This window comes from Dendropsophus ebraccatus, chromosome 4 (assembly GCF_027789765.1).
Source record: "Dendropsophus ebraccatus isolate aDenEbr1 chromosome 4, aDenEbr1.pat, whole genome shotgun sequence".
Lineage (NCBI taxonomy): Eukaryota > Metazoa > Chordata > Amphibia > Anura > Hylidae > Dendropsophus > Dendropsophus ebraccatus.
This window is the reverse complement of record NC_091457.1, coordinates 34,285,473-34,297,348: the sequence shown is the minus strand read 5'-3', so window position 1 is coordinate 34,297,348 and position 11,876 is coordinate 34,285,473. Positions and strand designations below refer to the sequence as shown.

General features: G+C 41.5%; 1 protein-coding gene across 1 annotated transcript; it reads left to right on the top strand.

Annotated features, from left to right (window-relative positions):
- The first annotated feature begins 1,518 nt into the window (after nt 1–1,518).
- LOC138789569 (4-galactosyl-N-acetylglucosaminide 3-alpha-L-fucosyltransferase FUT6-like) lies at nt 1,519–8,431 on the top strand. The gene is made up of 2 exons (XM_069968285.1): nt 1,519–1,562; nt 5,550–8,431. Exon 2 carries the CDS (start codon nt 5,644–5,646, stop codon nt 6,718–6,720), a length of 1,077 nt encoding a protein of 358 aa, XP_069824386.1. The 5' UTR covers nt 1,519–1,562; nt 5,550–5,643; the 3' UTR covers nt 6,721–8,431.
- The last annotated feature ends 3,445 nt before the right edge of the window (nt 8,432–11,876 follow it).

The following is an 11,876-nucleotide window of genomic DNA, read 5'->3' as shown; positions in this document are numbered from 1 at the left end:
CTAGGCTTCTGGCTGCCACAACAAGCATGTTGCAATAGGAAAACAGGGGGGCAGAACACAGAGGGAGCCCCCCTGTTACCTTATCACCATGTGTTTATCATGGCAGCAAGCTGTCTGTACCAATATACCGATAGCGTCACTTGGTGGGGGGCCCAAGTTAACCTCTTGCAGCGGGGCCCAAGAAACATTAGCTACGCCCCTGGTCCCCAGCATGTTGGTTGAATGCACTTAAAGCGACTCTGTACCCACAATCTGTCCCCCCAAAACCACTTGTACCTTCGGATAGCTGCTTTTAATCCAAGATCTGTCCTGGGGTCTGTTCGGCAGGTGATGCAGTTATTGTCCTAAAAAATTACTTTTAAACTTGCAGCCCTGTGTCAAACTGCCGTAGCCTAGATTGTGTATGCATTAGGCTGGAACACTCTCTTCATCCCTCCTCCCCACCCTCTTCATCATTAGGAATGCCCCTAGAACATTTTCTCCTGTCTGAACATTGCACAGGTGCCTTAACGATCCAGCCCATGTGCTGTGCCTACACAGGTGATGAATAGGAGAATACCTGCCTGGAGCATTCCTAATGATGAGGAGGGCGGGGAGGAGGGACAGAGAGGTTGTGCCAGCCTAATGCGTACACAATCTAGGCCATGGCTGTTGGGCACAGGACTGCAAGTTTAAAAGTTGTTTTTTTTGGACAATAACTGCATCACCTGCCGATCGGACCCCAGGACAGATCTAGGATTAAAAGCAGCTATCTGAAGGTACAAGCGGTTTGGGGAGGTCAGATTGTGGGTACGAAGTCGCTTTAAAGCTGACGTACCCCACTGATACTGCTTGATTGCCTTGGGTAATCACAAGGGATTAGCTTCTCCCAGTTGTACAGGGGCCGTATTCCTGGATCTGGTGCTACGTGATCTTTTCCGGCAATAGGCGGTGTTCGTCAAACTGTGAATATGGGTATTCTTCTATCAAGTCTCAAGCCTGAAGGTCACCCTGACAGTGTTCTGAACTGCCTAGATAGATCCCCCTGGTAGCCCCTATCTATTCTGCAAATATCAGACTTAAAACCTACTTAAGAGATTCTTACAAGTCAAGCAAATCCTATTTAAAACTATCATGAAGTATTCCAAATGGCAATCATATTCAAGCAGAAGCTGCTGTATTCAAATTTGCGCAAAGTTATTTTGTACTGTCTCTTTAAGAACTACACCTACAACCCTTTAAAGAGCGAATGTTTGGGAAGGCATGTACCACTTAGACTCCGTTACCAGTGCTTAGTGGTACACCAACACCAACACCAACAAATCTGCATAACTCCTGTTCATCAGCCCTACTAATTCATTATATTTGTATGTAATAACTACTCTACTCAGTAACCAATTGTAACAAATTACCTTTTACAGCAGCGATAATATACAGTAACTTAGCAAATGTTCTTTATTGCTTTTCCCTACCTTTGCTTTTGTTCCTTGTAAATCTGAAATGAATTCCTTATGACTCCTCCTCAATTACTTGATTTATGACACGTTTTACAGTTCTTCACATATCAAGTCAGTCATTCAAAGGTAAGGACAAGCTTACCACCACATCGGGTGTCTATAGACTTATAAGCTTTTACCATGTGTCTTACACAGATTTATAAGTAACATAGCATTAATAATACGAGATAATATTACTGTGTTGCAGACTTTTTTTTTTAATGTATTTTCTTCATTCTTCTCCATATTATGCTCATGTTAAAATAAGTTACAGGACAAGATTTAATTTCTTATAACACCAATATCGGTGGTAGAATTAGTTTAGAAATGTTAAATTATTATAATATTTTTTCTATAGTTTTGTATTTGCTTTTATATGTCCAGTATATATACAATCATATACAATGTCTAGAAACAGCAATAAATATATACAGAATAACGTGCAGAAAATACGTGCAATAAAATAAAAAGAGATACAATGATATAAATATAATGCTTGAATCCTCTTCAATGTTTTAGTGCTGACACCTTACAAGGAGGTATTTATTACACTTTCTTAATAACTTTATTAATGGCCTCAATAACACAGTGGTTTATTGAGAAGTGTAGTGATTATGGTTGAAAGACACGATTCTTTCTCCATCTCTCCTCTGTGCTGCTCTATAAACTTTCTATAGAATCTGTTCCCTATATTATTACCGTATTGTATAAGCGGACCCTCTTTGATCTAATATATATAACTGGTCTTTTATAGTTTTAGGTTATAGTTTTTATTACATTATGCAAGACTATTATACACAGACTCGTGGTTTTAAGCAAAAAATGCACCCTCTAAGAATCTTGTCTGTATACTGTAGGTCCCTATACTTTGCTCTCTATTAAATTTTTGCGTAATACACTATTCTTGATTAGTTTATTTATTGCACAATATATGCTAATATCTTATCATATATAAGGCGCGATTCTATTTTTTTTTTTAAATGTATAATTATAAGTTGGGACCGACCAGCCATATTATTCATACAAGGATTAGTAATAGTATTGGGAAAAATTGCATCCCCTATTCATATTGTGTGAATTAAAGCAAATTAAAGTGGTTCAAGCATTTCCAGTTACATTGTAAAAAACAAGGGAGAGATATAGACTTGGGCGATAGGGATATGCCTATACGTAGGCATCTGCTAGAATTAGCAAGAGGAGTGGAGATAGAGGAGGAACAGGGACCGTTTACGAGTTTAAGGGCTAAAAGTGTTAAAACTCAGCTCTTATCAGAATATAACTGCATCAATATATTTGTATATGTGGTTACCGAAGAGCTAAAAAGGTTGGAAGAAAAAAGTGTGGTGCCAAAAATAAAACTCAAGCCCTCTGTGCCTTAGAATTGGACTCCTCTCTGGTCATAAAACACTCAGATAAGGGTGGTAATATTATTGTTATGAACAGGGAAAAGTACGAGACAATGTGCTTAGCTATCTTAAATGACGCACATGTTATAAACAATTACGAACAGACCCAATTCAACATAATTAGATAATATAATCAACGTAAATATGTGGCTAAGGTTCATAGACAACATATTTATCATCTGGTTCTCCACCAGGGAGGAATTCCAAAAATCTGTGGCAGCTCTAAATAAAAAATAATGAGGGGATAAAGCACAATTAGCCCAAAAGAAATTATATTCTTGGATTTAAGAAGTCCTCAGAGAACAAAATTATGACTACTGTTTATCGCAAGCGGACAGCGACGAATACATTGTTAAGATGGGAGAGCTGGCATCCCAAGCCTCTGATAGCAGGCATACCAACCGGGCAGTACTTGTGACTGCGCTGGAACTGCATGTCCATAGAGGACTTAAATGGAGGCAGGTGAACTTATAAATCATCTGTTGAGATGGGGGCAGGTGAACTTATAAATCATCTGTTGAGATGGAGGCAGGTGAACTTATAAATCATCTGTTGATGGCAAATAGGGAAGAACTGCTTGAACCTAGGAAAAAGGAAGCTGTTACACAGTCCATAAATAATTGGTACTTTTTGATGAAAGATCAGGGGAAGTTAGATAGATTCTAACAAAATCTTGGCGCATACTAAGATCTGATGAGACATTGGCAGAAATGCTTCCGAAGTTCCCACTAGTGACTTACCTTAGGGAAAAATGTGAAAGGTCGCCTTACTAAGAGCTACCTCCCAGCAGTATCAACACCGACATGACAGGGAGTGGCAGCAAAAGCAATACACACGTAAAAGATGCACCACATGTGACTTCATACAATGAAGCAATATGATAACAAGCAAAAGCACAGGTTAAAGCTTTGAGATAAGAGACTAGGCAAACTGTAATACCAAGAAAGTCGTTTATGTGCTTACATGACGGCAAAACTTTTACAGCTTCGGGCTGGGTTCACACTATGTATATTTGAGGCTGTATTTGGTCCGCATGTCAGGTCCTCATAGCAACCAAAACCAGGAGTGGATTGAAAACACAGAAAGGATCTGTTCACACAATGTTGAAATTGAGTGGATGGCCGCCATATAACAGTAAATAACGGCCATTATTTCAATACCACAGCCGTTGTTTTAAAATAACAGCAAATATTTGCCATTAAATGATGGCCATCCACTCAATTACAACATTATGTGAACAGAGCCTTTCTGTGTTTTCAATCCACTCCTGGTTTTGGTTGCTATACAGCCTCACAAATACAGCCTCAAATATACATAGTGTGAACCCAGCTTAGAAATGGGTATAAGAGAACATGTGGCTCGAGAGAGAAATTCCAGTAGCCCAGCTACCATCATGACAACTAATTGCTAGGTCTGAGGTTTTTGAGGCCAAGGGAAAAAGCAAGGAGACTGGAATAAGAGCTGCAAAGAGAGGCACAGTGGAATTTTAGGTTGGACCTTAAAGTGGTTCTAATTTATTTAGATGCACTTGTATGTATAATAGTCTTGCATATTGTAATAAAAACTATAGCTATAAAATACCTGTTATATATTTAGATAATAAAGGTTTAGTTTATACACTGTGCATAGTATGTGGTTGTTAGAGTAATAAAGTAGGGAAAAGAACCTTAATATAAAATAAAGGGGTAAGAAAGCAGGTAATGTGTAACCAGGTAGGTAGTGTATCAATCTTTACAAATACACACTCCATACTTACCAGCCAAGATGAATGAATGTGAGAGTGAGGCCAAACACGTAAAAGGCGCCAATGTGTATCAAACACTGACGCTAAGAAAAGAATCCCCGAGACCGCCCTAATGGGCAGACCATTAAAAGTGTGAGCCAGGCTAGTCCTCATATTGATAGATTTGGAAGGGAGGCTGATAAAGTAGAGGGAAGGAATTAAAGCATTTACAGACTGAGGAGGTAGCCCTGCTAAAGGGCTGAACGTAGAGCTCCTGATGACTGCTAACGAATAGGAGTAGTCGCAGACAAGTTACACAAGATGTTTTGGTCATGTGATGTGGATGGAACTTGGTGTGGTGCAACCAAAGTTATTGTGTAGCCCACACTATAGTAGTGTTGAGTGGATGTCAAAATATTTGATTTTGGCAATGTTATCCAAACTGCTATAGGCTGGGTTTACACACAGTATTTTGGTCCTCATGTGGCAAGCAAAACCAGGAGTGGATTAAAAACACAGAAAGGCTATGTTCACACACTGTTGAAATGTAGTGGATGGACGTCATTTTATGACAAATAATGGCCTTTATTTCATAACAACGGCCCATGTTTTTAAAATAACGCCAATTATTTGCCATTAAATGGCAACCATCCGCTAAATTTCAACATTGTGTGAACAGAGCCTTTCTGTGTTTTCAATCCACTCCTGGTTTTGGTTGCAATATGAGGACCAAAATAGTGTGTGTGAACATAGCCATAGGCTGTATCCATGTTTTCCTGAAACTAGTCACTGTCACTAGATCATCACTGTAATGCTTGGAAACGAAACATGGGTGTGAATAAAGCAATGTTCAGTATATGGTTTAGGAGTATATGTAATTTATGTAGCTTTATTATATTTAATAGTAATATACCATGCTGTATTCTTCTTGTATTTTACTCCTAGCTACTACAATAACTGTTTAACCCAATGAATACAACAGGAATTGTGAAACAATTTGCACCCTAGAGGTTCCAAGCCATATACAGTCCATCTATAAATGTCTCCCACAAATCATCCACCCAAACTGAGCAAGATGTTTTTCTTTTTTCTTTTGCAAATATTCATCTCCTTTACTCTTTTTTCGACATTGTTCAACAAAAGAAAAGCTCCCGGTTTGAATAATAATGGTTCACAAGAGAATGTGGCAAAGTCACATGTTGCTCCCAAAGAACCTGAGCTAGTAATATTGCTTTGGAGCTATCCCTTTCAACATAATTTTACTCTTAATCAATGTCCACAAAAGTTTGATGGTTCTGGTTGTTTTTATACAGCAGATCGTGACATGTACTCACAAGCACATGCTGTTGTACTCCATCATAGAGATGTGTGTGGTTCTAAGGAACAACTACCCCAAGCACCAAGACCATCTAACCAGTACTGGATATGGTTTAGCCTTGAATCTCCAAGTCATTGTCCAAATCCTGCATTTATGAACAATGTTATAAACCTCACAATGTCCTACAGAGCTGACTCTGACATATTTACTCCATATGGTTGGATAGAGAAGCATAATGGGTCAGTAAATTTCGCAATTCCTAAGAAGACAAGGTTGGTGGCCTGGGCAGTAAGTAACTGGAACCCAAGTTCTAAACGAGTTTGGTATTATCAACGGTTAAAGAAGTATTTGCATGTAGATGTTTACGGAATGCATCACCTCGATCTTCCAAGACATAACAATACACAATCACAAACATTTTCAACTTACAAATTCTACTTTGCTTTTGAGAATTCTATCCATGAGGACTATATAACAGAAAAACTCTGGATCAATGCACTTTTCTCAGGATGTGTTCCAGTTGTATTGGGTCCACCACGTGCAAACTATGAGCGGTTCATCCCTGGGGATGCTTTTATTCATGTTGATGACTTTTCAAGTCCTCAAGAATTAGCTTCTTATCTTCTTAGTCTGGATGCAGATGAAGAGAAGTACAAAAAATATTTCAGCTGGAGATTGAAATATCAGTTGCCAGAACAAGAACCACCTTGGGTAGTGCCATACTGTAAAATCTGTAAGGCTTTGAAAGAGGCTCCATCTTTTAGGACCATACCAAGCATTGAAGCATGGTTCAAATAATCATTTTTGACGACATAAGTTGTCCCAGGAAATGGCCTGTCAGCATAGAGTCTAAACAGCATAGAGTCTGTTTTTTCCCACATTTTCCATGCCACTATCTTTATGAAAACGAAAATCCAAACATATTGCATTTTGTACACAGGCTGCTAAGCTTCATTAAGGCCTGGTTAACACTACAGAATCGGTGCGGAGATTCCAGGCGGAACTCCCCCGGAAATGTCAATTCCTTGAGTGGAGAACGGAGGCGCGCCCCCCCTCCCATTGTAACTGATAGAAGGCAGGATGAGACGCCAAGTCAGCGTGGAGGAGTTCCGCCGGGAATCTGGACACCGAATCCGTAGTGTGAACAGGGCCTTAAACAATACATTTTCCATAACTGTCGTCTGTGCAATATGTGTATCAACAGCTACCTCCTCCGGCCTCCCCATGTACACAAACATTTGGTAACATAGTAACATAGTTAATAAGGTTGAAAAAAGACAAGAGTCCATCAAGTTAGACCTACAGAAACCCTACTGTGCTGGCCCAGAGGAAGGCAAAAATACTTATGAGGCAGATGCCAATTGCCCCATCACAGGACAAGAATTCCTTCCTGGCTCCAAAATGGCAATCAGAATAATCCCTGGATGATCGTCCTATGACATGAAATCTAGTGCCCATAACTTGTAATATTATATTTATCAAGAAAAGCTTCCAGACCTCCCTTGATTCTGTTTAATGAATTAGCCATGACAACAGCATGTCTCACTGCTCTTACAGTAAAGAATCCGTATCTGTGCTGGTGGGGAAACCTTCTTTCCTCTAGACAAAGAGCAGTGCTTCTCAAACTTTTTCTACTGGAGCCTCACCCAACAGACCACGGCAATGCCTGGGCCTCGCCAGACTGACCAAGAGGATGCCAGGACCTCACCATTGTGGTGAAAGTCCATTTAAAAGCTGAAAATAATGCTAGGACTACCTTTCACCCATCTCCCAAGCTCTATATACTAATAAAGCAAGTACAAAATAAATCAATAATGTTGCTAAAATTGAGATTGGAGAAAATTGGAGGACCGTGCAGATCATAGTTACTTTTATAAAAATAACTGGCTCCCCAGCTGGGCCTCACCAACAACTAGGGGGCGCCTCACTGGTGAGACCCGCCTCACAGCTTAAAGGGGTTGGCCTCTTTATAGTAAAATTGCTCAGTGTACAGTATAAGTAAGTGTACTCACTGTTTATACTGACAGCAGCTCCCTGTGTACCTCATAGAGCTAATATCAGACTCCCCTCTTCCAGGCTGAGCTGCCCTGCTCTGTTTTGTTTTGGTCCATAAGATCAGGGCCGTTTTAATACATTGGTGGGCCCAGTGCACAGCCTTCAAGAGTGGGCCCCCCTTCCCTTTCGGCACATTGTATAATGTACTGAATTTGCCCCCACACTGTATCAAGAGCCCATATACATACAGTAGTTACCTTATAACACTCCTACCACCATACAGTGATTACATATTACATAAAAACTGCACTAAACAAAACAGAAAGATATCACCAATGATACCATTACATAATACCGCCACATCATGACCCCTAACACTACAACCCTATAACAGAGTGCAGTTACATCCAGTGACTCACCGGGGGCGTCTTTTCCAATCAGAGTCATGAATGATAGAGGCTGCAGGGGCATGTGACGCAAGCAGTGTCTGTTTACTATGCTGCCTGCTGGGAGACCGCGCTGCTGGGAACGGGTGACAGGTGAGGTTTTGTTTTTGTTTTTTCTGGTGGGGAAGTGCGGGGGCCGGGCTGGTGTCACTAGAAGGGCACTGCACAGAGGGGAGGGGCTGCATTGGTGATATGGGGCACTATTGGGGGGGGGATATTGGATACTATATGGGGCCCTATGGGGGTATTGGACACTATATGGGGCATTGTGGGGGTATTGGATACTATTTGGGGCACTAGATACTATGTGAGGAACTATTGGGGTTGTTAAAAAATATGGGGCACCATTGGGGGGTATTGGCTACTAAATGGGGCACTATTGGGGGGTACTGGATACTAAATGGGCTCTATGGGGGTATTGGCTACTATATGGGGCACTATTGGGGCGATTGGCTACTATATGGGGCCCTATTGGGGGGTATTGGATACTATGTTGGGCACTATTGGGGGCATTAGATACTATATGAGGCACTATTGGAGGCATTAGATACTATATGAGGCACTATTGGGGGTATTAGAAACTATATGGGGCACTATTGGGGGGTATTGGCTACTAAATGGGGCAGAGTTGCGGGGGTACTGGATACTATATGGGCACTATGGGGGTACTGGCTACTATATGGGGCACTATTGGGGCGATTGGCTACTATATGTGGCACTATTGGAGGGTATTGTATACTATATGGGGCACTATGGGGGGGTTGGCTACTATATGGGGCACTATTTAGGGGTATTGGATACTATATGGGGCACTATGGGTGGGTATTGGATACTACATGGGGCACTATTGGGGTTTTTTGGCTACTATATGGAGCACTATTGGGGGGTATTGGATACTATATGGGGCACTATTGGGGGGTATTGGATACTATATGCGGCACTATTGGGGAAATTGAATACTATATGGGGCACTATTGAGGGTTATTGGATACTATATGGGGCACTATTGGGGGGATTAGATACTATACCGGCACTATGGGGGGTATAAGATACTATATGGGGCACTATGGGGGTATTGGCTACTATATGGGGCGCTATTGGGGGGTATTGGCTACGATATGGGGCACCATTGGGGGTATTGGATACTATATGGGGCACTAATGGGGGGTATTGGATACTATATGGGACACTATTGGGGGGATTAGATACTATACCGGGCACTATGGGGGGATTAGATACTATACCAGGCACTTTAGGGTATTGGATACTATATGGGACACTTTTGGGGGGATTGGATACTATATGGGCCACTATGGGGGTATTGGATACTAAATGGGGCACTATGGGGGTATTGGATACTATATGGGGCACTATTGGGGGATTGGATAATATATGGGGCACTGTGGGGGTATTGGCTACTATATGGGGTACTGTGGGGGCATTAGCTACCATATGACCAGAAGAAGTCATCATGACAGCCTGGGCCAAGTGGGAGAGACAACAGAAGAGGAAGACTCGAATCAGCGAAGAGGTCACTTGTGAGTCACTGGGTGTATAGTATCTGTGCTATAATATGCTCACTGTATGGGGGTATAGATGGTCTGTATATATTGTATTGTATACAGTATGGTGGTATTAGTCATTATGTGGCAGTGATATGTGATCATGGTATAGCAGTATCATTCGCCCCCCCCCCTGTATAGTGCACAGGGGGCAAATATACCCTTGTGATTGGCCGTAACTCATGGGCCAGTGCTGTGTGCTTGCCCCCCAGCCTAAATTCGCCAGCCAGCTCCTGTGTGGTGGGATCAGGTGGATTAGTGTGTGTGTGTGTGTGTGTGGGGGGGGGGGGGGTGTCAGGTGGGGTGGTGTGTGTGTGGGGGACACATGGCATAGTGTGTGTGTGGGTGGAGGGGGTCAGGGGGGTAGTGTGTGTGGGTGGAGGGGGGTCAGGTGGGGTAGTGTGTGGGTGGAGGGGGTAAGGTGGGGTAGTGTGTGGGTTGAGGGGGTCAGGTGGGGTAGTGTGTGGGTTGAGGGGGTCAGGTGGGGTAGTGTGTGGGTTGAGGGGGTCAAGTGGGGTAGTGTGTGGGTGGAGGGGGTCAGGTGGGGTAGTGTGTGTGGGGATGGCGGTCGAGTTAACTGCAGGCAGGAGGGGAGCTTTATTACTATGGTATGTACAGCAGGCGCATTATTACTATATAGGAGGTACGGCAGAGGGGGCATTATTACTATATAGGAGGCACAGCAGAGGGGGCATTATTACTATATAGAAGGCACAGCAGAGGGGGCATTATTACTATATGGAGGGCACAGCAGGGGGCATTATTACTATATGGGGACATTATTTCTATATGGGGCAAAGCAGGAGGACATTATTACTATATGGGGGCACAGCAGGGGGCATTATTACTATCCACTTATGACTGCACTCATGCCCCGGATGTTTTAGGAACCTAGCAACACCCCTGCCCCCAGGTCTTTTTCAGAAGCAGCTTTACCCAGTGTTTTATTATTTAGTACGTAACTGTACTTATTACTCATATGGTCCAAGTGCATAAAATGACATTTATCCCCATTAAACCTCAATTGGTTATGATAAGTCTTAAGCCACCAGCTTCCCTAAATCCCACTGTAATATTATATTTTATTATATTGGTATGGCCAAATGTTCACATATTCTCTATAGAAAGTGGAACTGTAAGCTGTAGCAAACTGGCAAAAAATCTGGCACACCCGACCCTTCTTTCCACCAACATTATCTGTTTTGAGGATGCCATGAACATTACTACTGTTTTTTAGTGAATAACATCCATATCACAAGATGATTTTATATTTATTTTTACACCTCGCTAAGAGCTTAGTTGGGTCAACAACATCTGATCTATTTGTAGCTTATCATCTTCTCCAATAAATGGCACACTCTGCTATACTGACAATATGTTCATGTAAAGTCACACTACCATTTAGATTCATTAAAATGTATTGATGAAAGAAAAGAATCAATTTTTAAATCTTCTAATCTATAATTTTCTACATTTATTTGCCAGAGCAGAAAAAGTTTGATTCTAATGCGATCTGTGTAATATAATCAATAGACTCAATAGAAATCCTTAGCGTTTTCTTTTACATTTATGTTAATATAAATTCTCATTAGCTTGTTCATTCACTGATTTCCAAGGTGACACTAAAAAGATTATCACAACCAGAAATAATCTTTTTCCAATTAAAGGAATATTCCTTCAGGTAAAAAACATGCTACATAAGCATTTCTTACCTGTCTGGCTCAGTTCTAAAAATCACCAAAAATCTATTTGGGGTCTTAGTTCTATACCTTCTGGCTGTGCTTCCTCATTATGTAGTTGCTCAATAATACAATTCCCAGAATGCACTGCATCATAACAGGGTACTGTTAATGTGATTTTAGTGGTCTTACTGCTGCTGATTTCAAGCTCTTAAGAGCCCCCTCCATGGTGCACAGCTATTTCACCTTCACTTAAAGGGGTTGTCCGGCGA

Coding starts and splice junctions, on each gene's coding strand:
- LOC138789569 (XM_069968285.1), top strand. CDS start 5,644: ATGTCTCCCACAAATCATCCACCCAAACTGAGCAAGATGTTTTTCTTT.